At 42.5% G+C, this 19,313-nt stretch overlaps 1 protein-coding gene across 1 annotated transcript in view; it reads left to right on the top strand.

The window, feature by feature from the left end:
• Positions 1–1,307: 1,307 nt before the first annotated feature.
• VPS53 (VPS53 subunit of GARP complex) overlaps positions 1,308–19,313 on the top strand; it is a 126,643-nt gene continuing 108,637 nt past the window's right edge. The window contains 3 exon segments of the mRNA XM_030222475.1: positions 1,308–1,512; positions 14,983–15,063; positions 17,704–17,753. Coding sequence (XP_030078335.1) covers positions 1,429–1,512; positions 14,983–15,063; positions 17,704–17,753 — 215 coding nt within the window. The 5' untranslated portion in view covers positions 1,308–1,428.

Here is a 19,313-nt window from a genome sequence, read left to right as displayed (position 1 = left end):
TAATGGTCTACACATTTACTTTTTTTTTATAATTTATATTTATTAACTTTTTCCATTATATTACAAGACATTTCTTGTTCAGGTATAGTATACAGTAATTTACAATATTGTAAAATAATAATAATAAAAAAAGGAAAAAAGAAACGTGAAAATAAACCTTCACTTAGGAAAATTTATACTCAAGTCCATAAATGTGATCCAAGATTCCAGGAAAATTACGGAGACAAAGTATAAGGAATTAATAAAGATTATACAAAAGCTGCTAAGAAGAGCACAAATATAATTAACGCTTTTCCATTTTCACTGAGGTTATGAGCGAAGACACATGCGACGGCTGTGTAAATACATATTTTCTTTCTTTAAACCTTATTATGCACTTGCAGGGGTACCTTAAAAAGAAAGTACCCCCCAAGTGCAACACCTCAGGCCTAAGAAGTAAGAATTGTTTCCTTCGTCGGCGAGTCTCCTTAGAGACATCAGGAAAAAGTAAAACTTTTAAACCCAAAGGTCTACACATTTACAATGCCGATTACTGCCTGGTTAGTGCTGTGCTCTGGAAAAGAGTGCTTAGTAGATGTGCATAAAAATGAAATTACTACCCGGGTCACATGGTAGCCGGGCGGTAGTTCAAAATTGACGCGCGTAGGACACGCGTAGGTGCCTACCCAGCTTTGTAAAAGGGCCCCTAATTTTCCTTTGAACATAATTAACTTTGTATGAACTTGGCGGCTAATAGTGTGCTGAACTGGACAATGTTGTCCTCTGGATAGAACTTCTATATGAAGGTAGCCCCCACCTCATTAGTCAATATATATCTGTGAAATCGTAGTAATAAAAAAAGAAAAAAGTAAACAACCACATTTTTATAATATAGCACTGCATTCCACAAAACGAAAAGGAACAAGTTCTCGCATGCCATCTTTTTCTTTTGATGTAGACACTCTTGTTTTGGTGGCCCTTTACTAGGTGAAAACATCACTGCACGAATACAGGGAGTCCTTATAGCCAACCCCTCCAAATGACACAATGATTTAAAATGTAGAACAAATAGTATTCTAGCCGATGAAACCAATACATCCTCTGTGTACATTCGTATGCTGCACAAGCCGCAGGTTTGAAAATATAAGTGAGATTAAATAAAAATACTACCAACAATAAAGAACGACAACGAGGATGCAGCAGCTCATAGGTTTGCTTGCTTTGTTTTGAGTGTACTAGAATAGATGACGGCTGCACAGGAAAGAGGAAACATAGACTAACCTAAGTGACTTAAACGTTTTGACGTCATCCCGAATCCTACTTTCTTCTTCCTCCATGTTTGAAGTATACGCGCCTTGGTTAGCGGCTCTGCTTCCGATGCAGACGCCCTGTGAACCGGAAGTGGATTAGAACCCGGAAGTCCAGGGCTTGGCCGGCGACGACTACTGGATGGAGGACGAGGAGTTAACACTGGTGGAGGAGCTGGAGGCTGTGTTACATCTTAGCCCAGAGGTGCAGCAGGCCATCGAGCAGGTGAGGCTTCCTTCCCTCCCGTCGGGGACGTCATGTGTCGGGATCTCCTGGTGACAGTCCTGGTATAGACTCCCTTAGGACAGAGCGGCCGGCGCAGGACAGGGGATCGGGATCCAGCTCTTGTTATTAATAGTGTGTTCTGCAGGCGCTGTTCGAGCCCTCTCCTCCCACCCACCAAAGTCCTGTTTCTTTCCACCAACCAGTAGGTTCGTGTGTTGCCACCAGCAAGATTCTGCACAGTGCAGGGTCATTCTTGAGCAGACAAGACCTAAATTCCATGGACCGGTGTGTCTCTTGCTGTAATTGCAGAGCTGCTGTTATTCTGTTCCAGAAAGGAGACTGTTTTGCCAATCCTGGTTTTGAACTTATATCCCAAAGCAGTGTGGTATTGGTAGTCCCTGATTCTACCCATTGAAATCAGTCCTGCAGGTCCCATAATGCAGCTGATAGGTTTGTCAGAAAGCTGGGACTAGTCTAACATCTCCCTTCTGGAACTGGGTAACTTGACAACTCTGCAACTGCAAGTTTGAAGTCAGGAAATTAGCAAGAGTACTTGAAGAACAGGCTCTCTCTGTATACCTCAAGGGTTACTGCTAACCACACCCTTTCCAAAGGAAACCACAGGTGAAAGTTGGTCTCTTCTGCCAATCTTGTGATGAAAGAAGCAACTAACTAAATAGTAACACACGCACATGGACTAACATCAGCTGCACATACTGCAGCAGGACTTGCTTACCACACTTGCAGTTTCCCTTGTTAGTCACGTTGTTATCTATGTGCCACCTTACTTACCTCTTATGTTGCCTATTAAGATGTTTTAATGTGTATTTTGTTGACATTGTAAGTAGGATATTATGCCATAGTGTGTGCTATTTGAATATTTTTACTCTGTAATTGTTTATTGCCTGTGTCTGAGTTTTACTTATTGTACACTGCCTTGGATGAATTTCAATAAACCCTAGTTATTAAAGAAATAATAAATAACTACTACAGTGATTTGGTAAACGTTTAGAATTGCAGGTTCTGAGGGAGTTGCCAGAGACTCAGAATAGGAAGTGGATTTGGGCTAGTGAAAGCACTGCAATTGCATTGCTGACTTCTGATGAATACCATTTATTGGCTCAATAAGGAGCATCTCAATATTTTGTATATGATATCTTCAGCATTCAGGGATGTATCACTTTGACTCATATAACATTATCCACTTTCATTTGTGATAGCCTTCAAGGTGGTCATACAGATAAAAGACTAGGCTTTAGGCAGGGCCTACCTTAGGTGGTTGCAGGATCCAAAGTAAATGAAACCTGTATGGTATCTTAACATCTGTATATACATATGTATGTTTGGAATATGCAAAAATGGCAGAGGCTGGTGGTATCTTAACATCTGTATATACATATGTATGTTTGGAATATGCAAAAATGGCAGAGGCTGGTGGCACCTTATACCCTAAAATGGCTACCTTTCTGGAAGTGTTTATATAAAAAAACATGCTGAAAATGGGTTTTGGGGTGTGTACATATGTGTCCCACCAGAAAACATTCCTGCTTGGCTCTGATCCATCTTGCTGGTGAGAACTGAGCTGCATCAGTCATTGACATGATCACTCGCTGAACTTATTATAGAAATACCCTTTCTATTTTGCCTCTCTGATTATACCCTATGTACCTGGCAGAGCCCTAAGATCAATATCTGATCATAAGCATAGGCGCCCGGTATAAAAAGCTTGGGGAGGCTCTGCTTCTCCAGCCTTAAACATAACCTTTTCTACCTCCCTCCCGCTTCTGCCCCTATCACTGACACTGCTGCTGCTTTTTCCAACCAGCAGCAGCAGTGGCGAAACAACAACAAACAAGTGTGGGGTCACAGTCTTCAGGCATGCACTGTCTTCTCTGCTGGTTCCCTACTACTACTACTATTTAGCATTTCTATAGCGCTACAAGGCGTACACAGCGCTGCACAAACATAGAAGAAAGACAGTCCCTGCTCAAAGAGCTTACAATCCTCTTGATGTCAACTTCCTGTTCTGGGGCGGGGGACTGGTAGAGCTGACAGCACGCCCCTGAAGACAGCAGCCTCATGCCTGCTTGATGTTGTTTTACTGCCACCACTGCTGCTGGTTGGAAGAAGTGGAGGCAGGACCCGTGAAGGAAGAGAAAAGACACCAGGTGGAAGAGGGAGGAGAGAGAAAAAGATGCTGAATGGAAGGGGAGGGGGGCAGGAAATGATGAATAGAAGAGGGGAGATGCTGGATGGAAAAGGAGTAGAGTGAGAAGATGAGTGGAAGGATGGGGAGATGCTGGATAGAAGGGTAGGGGGAACACTGGATAGAAGGATGGGGAGATGCTAGTTGGAAAGGGGTGAAAGACGAGAACAAGAGGAAGTGGAATAGGAGAGAACCAGGGTGAGAGAAAGAGATGGCAAGCTGTAGGTAGACAAAATAAAAAGAGGGAAATTAAAGACTACATAATAAGAATGAATTCTGTACAGAGAGGCAGAAACATAAACTGAAAGAAAAAGGAGGAGAGAGAAAAATGACAAGAGGACTGGAAACCCTGGTGAGAAAGTTAAGATAAGACGAAGGAAAGTAAAAACCAGAGACTGGGTCCAACACAAAAGTAAATGACCAGACAACAAAGGTAGAAAGAATGTTAATTTTTAATTTAGGATAAAATAATGTGGTAGCTGTGTTAATAAAGGTTAATGAATACAAACAAAACACAAAATGGAAAATAAGGTGATACCTTTTATATTGAATTAATTTTAATATAGTTTTGACTAGCTTTTGGAGACCAAACCTTCCTGCCTCAGGTCAGGAGAGGATACAATAATAGCAGTATACTGACCTGAGGCAGGAGGTTTTGGCCTCTGAAAGGTGATAAAAAATGTGTTAGGTTAGTCCAATAAAAAGGTGGTATCTTATTTTCTATTTTGGTTATTTGTATCTGTTAATTCATTGGGTACTGATTGGAATAAGCCAGTTGTTGAAATTTGTTTGCTATCTTTATATTTTGCACAGCTCAGTGGAACATGCATCTCTGTATCTCCTTATCTGGTATTGCACTGTGCACAGAGTCTGGCTTCTTGGATGTTCAATTTAATTTTTGTCTACATATTTCTGTTTTTAGTTTTTACTTATTCTACACTGGGTGAGGGTCTAACTGTGTGTGTGTGAATGAAACTAGGTTGTGTTAGCATTAAATGTCTGTAGGATCACTAATCCAGCTTGTTTAGTTTATGGTGCTGCCTTTTCCTATGTATACTCTGGTTGTGTGACATCTGGTAGTTAGTGCTATTATGGTATTGTAGAATTGCTCTGTAGGTCCCAAGTGACATTTGTAGTGTTCTTATGTTACTTCTCACTGTGCCTGGTACTGGATTTTGGATTTGATTTGAGGTCGCATCTGTCTCAGTAGTAGTTCAAGGTGAGTTGCTTTCAGGTACAGTACGTATTTTCTTGTCCCTGGTGGGCTTATAGTTTGTACCTGAGACAACGGAGGGTTAAGTGACTTGTCCAAGATCTCAAGGATCGACTGTGGGATTTGAACCCTGGCTTCCCTAGTTCACAGCCCACTACTCAACAGTAAGAGAAAGACTAGAAGAGCTGAAGCCTGGTGGCCATTTGGCAATCTATCAAAAACACCGATAGGTAAATCATTTTATGGTTGCCAGTAACCACAGGATTTCTGTTAACAGTTCTGCTGAACACCAGTAGCCAACAAGAAGACGCTGGAGTGGGGCCAAGTGTGAAGGTACCTGCAAATATTTCCAGAATGCTGTGAATACTATTTTGTTTAATACTTGTATTATTTTTATTTGTACTTTTTGATACACAGTTCATGGAGTGTATTCACTGTGAGTAATACCGTTAGTAAAAGAGGTATGGAATGAGGAGGGGTGGGGAAGCTCAGCTGGTACACCGTGAAGGAGTCCTTCCCTGCTGTATTCAAAAGTGGCACTAAAGTAGCACTACTATCTCTTTATTTCTGACATAGGTGTCCCCCCCAGGATTTTAACTTGCCCCAAATTAACTTATCCCACATTGCACTGCCTTAGCCCCACCGCACCTTAGCCCTGTCCCCAAACAGTTGAGTCACTGACTACCTATGATCATAGGGTTGTAATTACTACTACTACTACTTAACATTTCTAGAGTGCTACTAGGATTACGCAGCGCTGTACAAATTAATAAAGAAGGATGGTCCCTGCTCAAAGGAGCTTACAATCTAAAGGACGAAATGTCAAGTTGGGGCAGTCTAAATTTCCTGAGTAGAGATGTAGTGGTTAGGTGCCGAAAGCGACATTGAAGAGGTGGTCTTTGAGCAAGGACTTGAAGATGGGCAGGGAGGGGGCCTGGCATATGGGCTCAGGGAGTTTGTTCCAAGCATGGGGTGAGGCGAGGCAGAAAGGGCGGAGCCTGGAGTTGGCAATGGTGGAGAAGGGTACTGAAAGGAGGGATTTGTCTTGGGAGCGGAGGTTGCAGGTAGGGACGTAAGGGGAGATGAGGATAGAGAGGTAAGGAGGGGCTGCAGATCGAGTTCATTTGTAGGTTAGTAGGAGAAGCTTGAACTGTATGCGGTACCTGATCGGAAGCCACTCCCTCAAGATCTCATTTGCAATCAACCCATGAAAGTGCTTTTTGTTGGTTTCTGCTTATGTTGTGGAACAGATTACTGTCAATTATTAGAGCTGAGAAGTCCTTGACAAAATTTAAAGTAGTATTGAAAACTAATTTTGTTTTTTTTTCTAGAAAACATTTGGAATAGAGCTTCTGGGAGAATGATGGGGACTTGTTTCAATGGTATCTATATAGATGTTTTTACTAAGTGAGTGAGTACTTCTTGTTGTGTGTTTGTGTTAGATACTTTTCATTTTTTAATGGAGTTCCTTTCTTAAATATTTTGTTTTTGTAAATACCCATGATCTGTAAAACGCCTGGTGGTATGTCGCTTTTTAATAAACTATAAATATTTTGGTCTTGGGTGGAGTGTGCTGAGTGGACACATGTAACAGTTCCCTGTTCCCTTGCACTGCTCCCTGACTTTTTGAGCTGCTGCAGTGCGATTTTGGGTGTGTTTGAGAGGATTGGCACAAAGTAAGTGTGGGAGATTCCACTATACCTCGAGTTCTAAAGGAAAAAGGTACCCCAACAATCAAGGAGAATGTAATCCCATAAGACCTCAAAGCCGGGAGTTGGTCATAGCACGACCCCAGCCGGAAATGGATCTCCAGGGGAAAGCTCTCCTCCCGTGCAAAGCTCCGCTTCTAAATCTGATGACACGCTCACTTTAGTTCTTCAGGAGTTGAAAGTGGCAAAGCTTGATAGCAGAGATGGTGGTGCAAAAGTTAGAAGTTCATCTGGTGGAACTAGCGGAGAAAGTGGATACAATGGAGGGGTGTATTCATGATATAGAAGTGGCACAAGAACAGGAGGCAGATCTTGTGGCATCGACAACCAAACAAATGCAGCCACTTAATGAAAAAGTGGAGGACCTGGAAAATAGGCACCGTAGATCAAATCTTCACATATATAGGCTCCCGGAAGGAGTGGAAGGACAGGCGCTTGTGGCTTTCATTCATAAAGTCTTGCTATCATGCTTTCCTGTCTCCCCTGCACAAGTGGTGTTCGAGCTGAAGCGAGCCCATCGAGAACTCCATCCTAGGCCGGACCCTAATCTCCCCCCCCCCCCCCCCCCCCCCCCAAAAAGAGCATTTATTGTTAAACTTCTCCGCTACCCTGAAGTGGATACATACTAAAGACAGAAGAAATCCTGTGTGTATGAGAAATGGATTTTACAAATTTTCCCTGATATGAGTGCTGAAACTATAAACAAGCGCTCATTGCTAGAGGTTTTTTTTATTTTTTTATTTATAACCATTTACATTTTTACAAGCAATAAAACAACTTGCTGGAAAATACATAGAAAGTAATATGTAGGAATTATTTCAGTCAGGTAATTCTGTTCTCTTCCTTAGACCACTAAATAGGGAGAGTGAAACAAGATAAGGAGATCAATTAGTAAACAGAAAAAAAACCCCGTGGTATTAACCTGATTATCCCCAGATATTACTCGTCTAATTCATTATTCCACATTGATCATCTGGTTGGTTTCTTCAAGGCCAATACTGTGTATAGTCAAATCATTTAATTGAAAAACTTATTATTGTCCAACATTAGTTAGAAATAATACATCTGATAACTTCTGGTTTTTAAAAGAGAAAGAATGTAATTTAATAATACATATACTGAAGTCTCTAATTCAAATCCCACTGATTAAAGTAATCCCAGTTTTCATAGGCTTCACTTCTTTTAAAATAATAATTGAGGAAATATTTCTGAGGAAAACTTTAGGAGTCATACCCGGAACTCTGTTAAAAACAATAATCTCGATATTAATCATCTATAATAATATTCATTTTATTATTCAAAATTTCTGGTCTATTATCATAACCACTTCTTGCTCATGTAGAATCATTTGTTATATCAATTTTTTTACTCTCGAAGGGTTCAGTTGAATTGTCCATGTAACTCTCTAATAAAATTATATCTGAAACAAAATTATTTACTGCCACCGTTAAGTCCCGAAGCACCTTCCAGATGGTATTCAATGTAACCTCCACAGGAGCCAAAAACTCCAAGTTGATTTCTCATAGGTGTTTAGGAGTGGTTCCGCCAATTCGGGTTCTGCTGTAAACGTCCTCCGTTTCAGCATATACCTCTAACTCACTCCTTTACTCCTTTGGACATGGTGGTTGAATAATTCGGGAGCGATGGAGTTGTTTTTTCCAGGTCCAAGAGCGTTGACGCTCCTTCGCCGGTGCTAATCAAAGAACTCGCCAACCCTTTCATCTGTGGGCAGTTAGTCGCGCAGCAGTCCCGCACTTGCTGCTCGGGGGATAAAATGCTGGCCATCGGTGGCTGACCGCCGGTTGTCCTCTTCCTCTAATTGCTAGAGGGCTTTAAGCGGACATCTGGCACCCGGCTAAACTTAGTCATTTTCCAGAATGGCAAGAAACAGTTCTTTGAGACTCTGGGCAAGACTTCTACGGTCTGTGCCCTGAAAATGGCAGATACAAATCAAGGTAAGGTATACACAAAAAGTAGCACATATGAGTTTATCTTGTTGGGCAGACTGGATGGACTGTGCAGGTCTTTTTCTGCCGTCATCTACTATGTTATATGTTACTATGATAGCTTTATGAATTCACTAAACTATGCAAAGGAGCAGATTAGGGAGCCAGTGTGGGACAAACCTCATATGGGATCAGCATGCGGGGCACCTACGCCTTGCAAAAAAGGGAAGAAGTTGAAGTTTTCACCCTTGCCTCAAGGCTGTCATCATCTGCTTCAGTGGGTTAGATTCCATGTGCTTGCCAAGCGCCTTGTAGGACCCAAGGATCCTGATCATCATCAGGCTGCTGACTTGACCTCGGAGGATTTGGCCGATACAGTTATACCCAGCAAGGAAGAGCTTCACCTGTGGAATCTATTAGAGATATTCCACTAGACTCAGGAGATGACCGGTTGGCAGCAGGAGACAGAGGATACCTTTGATTAATGCAAGGCCAAGATGAATGAGATATTGAACAGTAGTAGTCTGTCTCGGCCTTTCTTGAACTTTGTACCTTCAGGTATTTGAGGGGACATGGTGAATGCCCAGCATGACTGCAGAAGCATTGTGTGTGTGGTTTTGTGTGAGGGGTGGGGGGGAGGTGGGAGTACAGAGAAGAACTTGGTAGATGTTTGGTGGGGGGAGATTTTACTCTGATTAGGGGTGGGGAAAAGGGAGGGAGAGGCAGGGAGGGTTGGTCCTTGGGGGAGATGTACCATGGTCAGTTGGTGGTTGGGAATGGGGTTTTTTCGGGGAAGGCTTGAAGTGTGCAATGACTTAGGGAGGGCTTAGATTGGCTACTTGGAATTTGGGAGGGGTGAACCACCCAATTAAGAGGAAACAGATTTTGAAGCACATACGTGACTTACAAGTGCACATTGCTTTGTTGCAAGAATCAAAATTGGATTCGCAAGGAATGTTACAACTTAAGGGAGGGGGGGGGGTGGCAATGGTCTAGGCTTTATTTTTCATCTGGGGTCCAATTCAAAGGGAGTAGCTATTCCGGTGTACAGGAATGTGCCCTTTATAGATTATGCCTCTGGGGGGATACTTAGGGGAGGTATTTCTGGGTATCGGAGAGGATTAACCAGTGAGAGTTTACCCTGTTGAATGTGTATGCCTCAGTTTGCCCTAAGGGATCCTTTTTTACAGGGATTCTCCCTCAAATCCGTCTTCAGTGCAAGGCTGACTTGATCATAGGTGGGGACATGGATATTGCCCTGGGCAAGCTGGACAAAACACACAAATAAGTAGAGAAGAAATTAGGGATGGGGAGCTGCTGAAAAGAAGTCTGTTGCTTCATGCCTTGGAAAATATGTTGAGGGTATTTAACCCCACAGAAAAGCAGTTTACATGTTACTCGGGCAGAAATATATGTATTATTCCAGATTAGACTACTGGTGGGTGGACAAAATAATAGTGGGTAGATGGTGGGATCTCGCCATAAACCCTATTAGTATATCAGGCCATGCTTCGGTGATAGGTAGGGTGGATTTCACCCAGGCACTCCCAAGGGGGGCTCCGAGGAGAGCTAATGGGAATATTTTGGCCAAGGTAGTACCTACTGCTTGCTTTCCCAGAAGTGGGAAGAGTATCTGACCCTGAATGACAATGGGGAGGTGAATGTAGGGACACTGTGGGATGCAGGCAAGGCCTACATGCATGGTATCCTTATACAAGAAGCAGCTAGGATTAAAAGGTTGAATATTTTAAAAAGACAGGATGTAGTGGAGTGTTTTGCCTTTTAACAGAAGCAACATGAAAAATATCCCTCATGAGTGCTTTGGGAGCGTAGAGTCCAGAAAGCCCATTTGGCTGATTTGGAAGTCTAGGATAAATTGAGTATGTAATGAGGAAAACCAAGAGGGATTATATGGAGTGGGGGGAGGAATAGTATGGGAAAAGTGTTAGCATGGCAGTTAAAAAAAAAAAAAGCAGAGGAGTGAACGATGTGTAACTAAAACAATCACAAAAGAGTTTAAGCTCTTTTATAACACCTTGTATTCTATGAATCTACACTGCTCTGGGGTTGACATTGCCCAATACTTGAGGGGAATGTCAAATCAGGATGTGGCCTCATTTAACTTCCCCATCACTGCAGTAGAAGTTAGTAAGGTGATTTTGAATCTCCCCAAAGGTAAATTGCCAGGAGAAGACAGTTTTCTTCTGAATATTATAAGATTCTTAATCGGACTAGCTCTCTGGTTTTAGCCAGACTATTTGGGGAAGTGGCGGAGGGTATAAGGCCAATGTGGTGGCCCTTTGAAATGCATGAGTTATCGTCCTATTGCCCTCTATTATGAATGACAATTTTTGCTAAACTCTTCGTGAATAGATTAGATCATATCCTCCCCAAACTGATCCATCCTGACCAAACGGGGTTTGTTCAGGGGTGCCAACTAGGGGCTAATGTGAAGAGAGCTATTAATTTAATTGATGTTATCGAACCCCGTAAAGAAAAGGCTATATGTGTAGCTATCAATGCAGAAAAAGAGTTTGATAGAGTAGAGTGGAAGTATTTGTTTCAAGTAATGAACACTTTGGAGCTGGAAGGGACATATGGGAACTCATTCATTGTATGCTGCACTAACTGGTGTTATCTTAATTAATGGGATTAGGTCGGAAGAATTTTTACTTGAGAGGGGTACCAGACAGGGGTGCCCAATGTCCCTGTTACTGTTTGCCATAGCAATTGAGGCCTTTGAGGCATATTTTCAAAGCACTTAGACTTACAAAGTTCCATAGGTTACTATGGAACTTTGGAAGGCTAAGTGCTTTGAAAATATGCCTCTTTGTGGCCCACATTTGGTAGCAGGCTTCTATTGCTCCAGTTTTGGTTCAGGGAGACCCCATAAGATATTGCTGTATGTGGATGTCACTTTAATTTTTATGGTGAATCCTCAACAATTCCTGCCCCACGTATTGATGGAACTGATGGGATTTGGAGCAATGTTGGGGTTCAAGATAAATATTGACAAAATGGAAACTCTGTTATTTAATGTGGCCCCTTCGGAGTTTTCTGACTTCCCCTTTAAAGTGATGGCCAAGGGGTTCCAGTACTTTGTTATTGTCTTATCTAATCATACTTCTGACCTATACCACTTAAACTAAGACACTCACTAAACAAGTTCAGCAGGACATGGATTAATGGAAATCCCTTTGGTTGTCCTGGTGGGGTTGGGTGTTTGTACTTTGTATGATGATTCTGCTTAAAGTTCCTTTTTTATTGCACAGTTGCCTCTCAGAATTAATAGCGGGCACTTCCAGATCTGGGATACGATGTGGCAGAAATTTATTTGGGGCCCTGGCTGACCTAGGTTGGAGTGGAAGACTTTATGGCTCTCTAAGGAAGAAGGTGGAGTGGGGGTCCCAAATCTGAAGCTGTATTATCAGGTGGCTGTCCTTAAGGCCCTCTGGGGAAAACTATGTAGAGGATCAGTCCGTGTGATGGGTTCCCTTAGAGAAATCCTTTTTGTTTCCTTCCTCAATTTTTGAGCTTGGGGAAGATATGGGAGGGGGAAGCGAGAGTGTGATCCCGATGTCAGGTCCCATGTATTTCTTGGTCCTTTAAAGGAAGTGTGGGCAAGGGTGAAGAACCAATGTAAGGTGAGAGGGTTCATGTTCCCGCACAGTCTACTTAAGGATTATCAGCCATGGTCTTCAGGTTACTTTGCTCCTTTTAGGACTTATCTGAGAGAGGTGGGTTTCTCCTATTGTAAGGATCTCTTTAGTCAAGGAACGCTTCTAGTGCATGAACAGTTGCAAGAGAGGGAAGAGATTGTAGGTTAGGAGCTGATACAAGGGAAAATTTGCACCAGGAGCCGACAACTTGAAGTGGTTTTATGTAATCGGGCTCCTAATGCAGACTCCTCTCCTGCCTCTGTAAAGAATTGAGTCAACTACGCCCGCCCTGGAGATCTGAAGCAGAGAGGAGGTGGGAGGAGTGGTTAGGGGTTACATTGGACTCAGGAGACTGGGAGAAAGCCTATAGGTTTGCCTATATGTGCTCCCACATTACTCAGTACAATCAACTTCAATACAAGATTCTACATAGGGCTTACTGGACGCCTGTACAGAGTGGTAAAACTAACAGGAATGCCTCCAGTGTGTGTTGGAGGTTATGTGGTCAATTAGGGTCCTTTGAACATCTTTGGTGGGAATGTCCGGTGGTACTTGGTAAGTAGTCTGGGTACAGATTACTTATTGGATTGGGGAGCAGTGGGCAGAGTACCTTGTCTTTTTGGATATTGGTAACCGTTGGTCACCAGAGGGGAGGTCACGAACAGTATCTTGCACTTGTTGATTTTGGCAGCTAAAATGACCATAGCCAGATCTTGGAGGGAGGTCTCACTGAAACTGCTTGGAAACAAGCTGTATGTGACATCTGGAGATTTGAGAAGATTTTGATGGAACTGAAGAGGAAGGATGATTTACACTCTCAACTCTGGCAGGCTATTGTGTGTTGAGTTCTTGTAGGCCTGAGTAGCAGCTGGGAGGTTCTGGGGAACATCATTGTAATACAGAGGACTATAGTTACTACTACTACTATTTAACATTTCTAAAGCGCTACTAGGGTTACGCAGCGCTGTACAGTTTAACATAGAAGGACAGTCCCTGCTCAAGGAGCTTACAGTCTAAAGGACAAATGTACAGTCAATCAAATAGGGGCAATCAAATTGGGGCAGTCTAGATTTCCTGAATAGGTATAAAGGTTAGGTGCCGAAGGCGACATTGAAGAGGTGGGCTTTGAGCAAGGATTTGAAGAAGGGCAGGGAGGGGGGCTTGGTGTAAGGGCTCAGGAAGGTTATTCCAAGCATAGGGTGAGGCGAGGCAGAAAGGGCGGAGCCTGGAGTTGGCGGTGGTGGAGGAGGGATTTGTCCTGTGAGCGGAGGTTTCGGGTGGGAACGTAAGAGGAGATGAGGGTAGAGGTAATGAGGGGCTGCAGACTGAGTGCATTTGTAGGTTAGAAGGGGAAGCTTGAACTGTATGCGGTACCTGATCGGAAGCCAGTGAAGTGACTTGAGGAGAGGGGTGATATAGACACCAGGCGGAATATAAGACGTGCCGCAGAGTTCTGAACGGATTGAAGGGGGGATAGATGGTTAAGTGGGAGGCCAGTGAGGAGTAGGTTGCAGTAGTCGAGGCGAGAGGTAATGAGAGAGTGGATGAGAGTTCGGGTGGTGTGCTCAGAGAAGAAAGGGCAAATTTTGCTGCTGATAAAGAGAAAGTTAAGCGATAGGTCTTGGCTATCTGCTGGATATGTGCAGAGAAGGAGAGGGAGGAGTCGAAGATGACTCCGAGCTTGCGGGCAGATGAGACGGGGAGGATGAGGGTGTTATCGACTGAAATAGAAAGTGGAGGAAGAGGAGAAGTGGGTTTTGATGGGAAGCCGATAAGCTCGGTCTTGGCCATGTTCAGTTTCAGGTGGCGGTTGGACATCCAGGCAGCAATGTCGGATAAGCAGGCCGATACTTTGGCCTGGGTTTCCGCAGTGATGTCTGGTGTGGAGAGATAAAGCTGGGTGTCGCCAACATAAAGATGATATTGGAAACCGTGAGATAGTTCCAGGTAGTGAGCTTTACAGTAGGTGGTTCTTCTGCATAATCCTAAAGTAAGAAACTCACTAGCACGACCTGAGTATGGACTCCTGGAGTGGGAGGCTGGGGGGTTGGGGTAGGTGTTTGGGTAGAAAGGAGGAGGGGGGATGAGGTACAGGGGTGTTGTATTGTTTGCTGATACAGTGGGGTATGTTTTACTGAACTCCAGTTCATTGGTTTTTGCGTTGTTTTGTGCATTGTTGGGATTCACTGACTTGTATTCTCAGGGGTGGGGGATATGATTTTCACTAATTATTCTTATTCAAACATCAATAAAAATCTAAAGTTAAAAAAGAAAAACAACAAAAAAAACTTTGTGGGTTTAAAGCAATGGGGTTTGGCAGCCAGTAGAAAATGTTTCATCGGGTGACTGCTAGTTTTTAGTAATTAAAAAATAAGTTCCTATAGAGTTTTATAAAAAACATCTACCTTCCATGATCCTCTACTCCTCTCCCATTTGCTTAACTTGGCTGGGCTAGCTATGCAAGTCTCGGCACTGAATATCAGCCGGGACCCGCATAACTTTTTTTTTTTTTTGTATTTTCCTCTCTGAGCCCCCTCCCGTCCCCCTGCAACAATTCAAACCCCTTCCCCCAACCCCTGATCTATAGCCCACTTAATTCTGGTGGTCCAGTGAGTGCAGTGGGGCAGGAGCGAAGCCCACCCCTGCCTCTTGCAGCTGCCATAGAAAAATGGCTGCTGTGTTACACAAAATACATTTTCTGGTTGATAAAGATGATTTTGTTCTTGTCACTTTTTAGGTGTTTCCCAGTCAGGATCCCCTGGACAAGGCTGATTTCAATGCTGTGGAGTATATCAATACGTTGTTTCCAACAGAGCAAGTGAGTGTGAAATCTCCCAATCTGTTGCTGCTTCTCCTGACCCAGCCCCTGTGTGTGTGTGTCTGTCGGTTTGTCTGTGTACATGCACATGCATACAAAGGGATACAAGGCTGGATGTAAGTCAGGAGAATATTGGGTGCTACTTGAGCACTAATAATAACTATGTTAGTATATCCCTTAATCCCTACCTTGGTTGGTGCTTAGGTTTTGCTTGTGTTCCGTGCACATCCCTGCACTGCCTCTGATCCATATGGGTTTTCTGTCAGTAGGCATAGGTTATGCCTTGTTTCCCAATCAGTACCCCACAATGTAAGGGGTCAAACAACCCTTTTGTCTTTAGCATTTAATATAAGTATCATTTAAAAGAGCAGCATTTTTGCTTTTCCCCAGACAACTCAAACTGCTTAAATTCTCCTTCCGTTTTAGTAATTATTCTTTTCAGAGCATGTATAAGCATGGTTGGTATTGAGTGGGTGGGGTTGCAACCAGGGCAATTTCCTTGGGTACCCCTGTCAGAGTGCCCTAGGCCTACCTGAAGCTGAAGGAGGTGTAGCCTGCTGATGAGCTTTGAGGCCATATCCAAAATTTCTTCCGTGGACCCCAGCATATCTGGCAGTAGCCTTGCTTATAGGTGCATGTTATCTGGTTCTGTTGATGTTCTTACAAGAGAAATCTACTAGCCGCTCCGGTTTCTGTTCAGGTGATATCGCTGAAGTTTGGTGCCTCAGTGCTCATCATCCACAAGAGGTCACCAGTGTTCTTAATATTGCTGTAGATCATCACATGAAGATATAGACAGGAAATATGTGACTTAATGCCTATGAGCCCAGTAAGTCAGTGCTAGGAGAGATGGGTTGCGATGTACTGTCGTATTGCGCCGTGATTGTTGAAGCTTTTAGTCTTTAGCAATAGACTCATTTGGCCTTGTGGTCCCATGTAATAAAGTTCAACAGAAGTGTTTATAAGAAGATACCATGTTTAGTTGGACTAGATTGATTGATTTATTTTATTTATTTGTTCCATTTGTATCCCACATTTTCCCACCTATTTGTAGGGTTCAATGTGGCTTACATTGTTGACTGTCTGTGGACTTTGCATTCCCTTTATAAGGCCACAACAAAGAGAGCTTATTTCCTTGTCACTTGATGAAGAGAATGTAATTCCTGAAGAGGTATTTTATTGGATTTTTGGATAAGTGGTGTGGCAGCTTGTGTTAGTCTGCTTTTAAAAGGTGATACCATTTTATTGGACTAAATACATTTTTTTCATTTGCCTTTGAAAGCTAATAAAAAAAAATTTATTGTTAGTCAATAAAAAGGTATCATCTTATTGTGTTTTTGTTATTGTTTATTTCTGTTTATACCTGTTATTGGAATTTAAAAATGTTATTTACCTCCATCTGACTAAACAATTGATTAAGGAGATGCCGGAAGTGAGTTTACAATATCTAAAGATTCCATTCCAGCAATTACAATTTATTTATTTATAGTACAATTTCTACCCACATTTTCCCACGCACGCAGGCACAATGTGGCTAACATAGGAGAAGTAAAAATGACAATACAATAAGAGAAAATGGTAAGAGACAAGAATTAGGCAAGTTAGGGGAAGGGGGCATAACAGATGCAGGGGTAAGTAAGTGGGACTATTGATCGGTAAACAAAAAAATAAAATTACAATTAATTAAAAAAATTAACTAATAAAACCCCAATCTACATATAACCCTATCCTACCCCATCACCATCATCCTCCCAACACCCACCTCAAAAGCTCCTACCCCTCCTCACTACTGTCCCTCTCTTGCAACATTAATAAATCCTCCATCCACTCCAACCCACCAAGGTATTAATTAATTCAATAAAAAAGTATCACTTTATAATATGTATTTATTGACCCTTATTTCCTCACATTCAAGTGGATTAGCATACTGATCATTACTTTATCCATATTTTGATTGAAATTAGAATTAGCATTTTTTTGCTTGTAAATAATAAAAAAATCATATTCTGTTGAACATGGTGTAGAATTTAAAAAGTTGAAATAAAGTACTTGTTAGTTAGTCAGGGTTTCCTGAACCTGTCCTGGACACCAGCTAGTCAGGTTTTGTGGTAAACATAATCTGGCTGATATTCAGATGTGGCAGGCAGCGTTTTTATGTCCGCTGCAGGCCGTATTCCTGGATATTCAATGCTGGGCTATGTCAGGTTGGCTGCTAAAGTTTAGCAGTTAAGTGCATAGATTCAGCCCATCACCGCATACTGAACACTTAAAGATAGACCGCTATTTATATGGCCCATTTAAATGCTTATGTTATGTAGTCAAGGGCAGATTAGGTTCCAGCTCCGCCCACTGAATGCCCACAAGTTAGATGGCTTTGGTGCAGGCACTACCCCAGATTTCTGGGTAGCCCAGACAAACGATTTAAGCCGTTCTTAATTGTTTTGAATATCGCCTGTACTGAGTATGCATAGGGTATATTGGTATACATTAGACATCTTTAAACACACACAAATCTATCTCATACGTGGTTATTTTGAGTCGCCTGAAAATCTGATTAGGTCCCAAGAACAGGCTTGGTATGTTATGCCATAGGAAGCTGCCTTTAAGGAAATCACCTGCCTTCTCTTTGTTTTCTTGCAGTCTCTGGCAAACATAGATGATGTTGTGAATAAAATTAGACTGAAAATAAGGTAAGGTCACTCATGTTCTTTCTAGAGTGAATGGTACACCCTTGTGCTTTTCCTTTTTGCATCACTTTGTTCTTGTGCCCAGCATATAGAGGATTTGTGGGCTACATTTCTGTCACTGGTCTGCTCTGAGACAAGGGGGAAAAAAAGGACACAGTAGCAGTTCAGTGGTTGACATAAACAGTTCTATGATTGTTTGCACTGCATTCCACAAAACTGTGCCAGCTACATCATCTTGGTCCCTTCTTTGGTGACCCACCCTTTCCAAAGGCTCGTAGGATTCCCTGACAGGATTACCGCATATTAAGCTGCAGCTTGAACTTTGCTAAATGCAGGAATATTCAGAAAGGGTGACACCTATTTTAAAATCCCCTTACTGTCTTTCAACACACTACAGAGCTAAATTCAAATTGCCTGGTGTTGGCCTTTGAGGCTGTCATAGATTGTGCACTGCTGTCCTTCAGCTGCACCGCCCTTTGATGTTCCAAGAAGGAAAGGGAAATGGGACTTGATATACTGCCTTTTTGTGGTTTTTACAACTACATTCAAAGCGGTTTACATAGTATATACAAGTACTTATTGTACGTGGGGGCAATGGAGGGTTAATTGGCTTGCCCAGAGTCACAAGGAGCTGCAGTGGGAATTGAAACCCAGTCCCCTAAGGTCAAGGTCCACTGCACTAACCACTAGGCAGTATAGTAAGTTGAAATAAACCATATGCCTTTCCACTCTGTCTAGTTATGCCGGCTGCTAATACCTCACAACTACTAGAATGTGAGGCATACATTAATTTGGGCATAGCAATAACTCAAGGCAAGTTGCATTCAGGTACAGTAAGAATTTCCCTCTTCCCAGAGGGTTTATACTCTAAGTTTCTACCTGAGGCAGTAGAGGTTAAATGACTGACTTGCCCTGGTCTCTGTCAAAGGATACAGTGAGGATGAGCTGTTGTTGTAATGACATACTGCATGTTGTTACTGAGCAAAAACCACATTTCATGTTTTTGTCATTTTCCTATAATATAGTGTGCACTAGTTCAGAAATATTACAGTCTTTCCTGATAGTGGAACTGCCATGCATGCGCAAACCCATTGCACATGTGAAAATTTGTGCATACATTTCCTTTTGGGAAAAAAGGGTGAACTATTTCTGAACCGTGCACATTATATGAGAAGAGGGTGCACTATTTTTAGAAATGGACACAATGGCCCAATGAAAATAAATAACATGAAAATTCTCATAAATGAGACAAAATGAAAAATTTCTGGCTGCCCACCCTAGCACACAGTACTGTTCACTACCCATTATTCAGCTAACCTAAGTTAGCCTGACCAAGGTTTCAGGTTCTGTCCAGAGAGTTAGCCTGACAAAGGCCTCTGGGATGTATTGCAGGCAGCCTTGACCCCTGCTCTGATAAGTACATAAGTACTGCTCCTATAACATGCAAAAAGGAAGGTAAAAAGTTTGGAGACATCCTGACTACTTACACTGACATCACCAGGCATCAGACAAGGAGTCAAACCTGCCAGCAATACCTCCCGGGGGCTTTTGTCAGGCTAACTC

This window comes from Microcaecilia unicolor, chromosome 13 (assembly GCF_901765095.1).
Source record: "Microcaecilia unicolor chromosome 13, aMicUni1.1, whole genome shotgun sequence".
Classification (NCBI taxonomy): domain Eukaryota; kingdom Metazoa; phylum Chordata; class Amphibia; order Gymnophiona; family Siphonopidae; genus Microcaecilia; species Microcaecilia unicolor.
The sequence above is the reverse complement of the archived record's forward strand: the minus strand, read 5'-3'. Positions and strand labels throughout refer to the sequence as shown.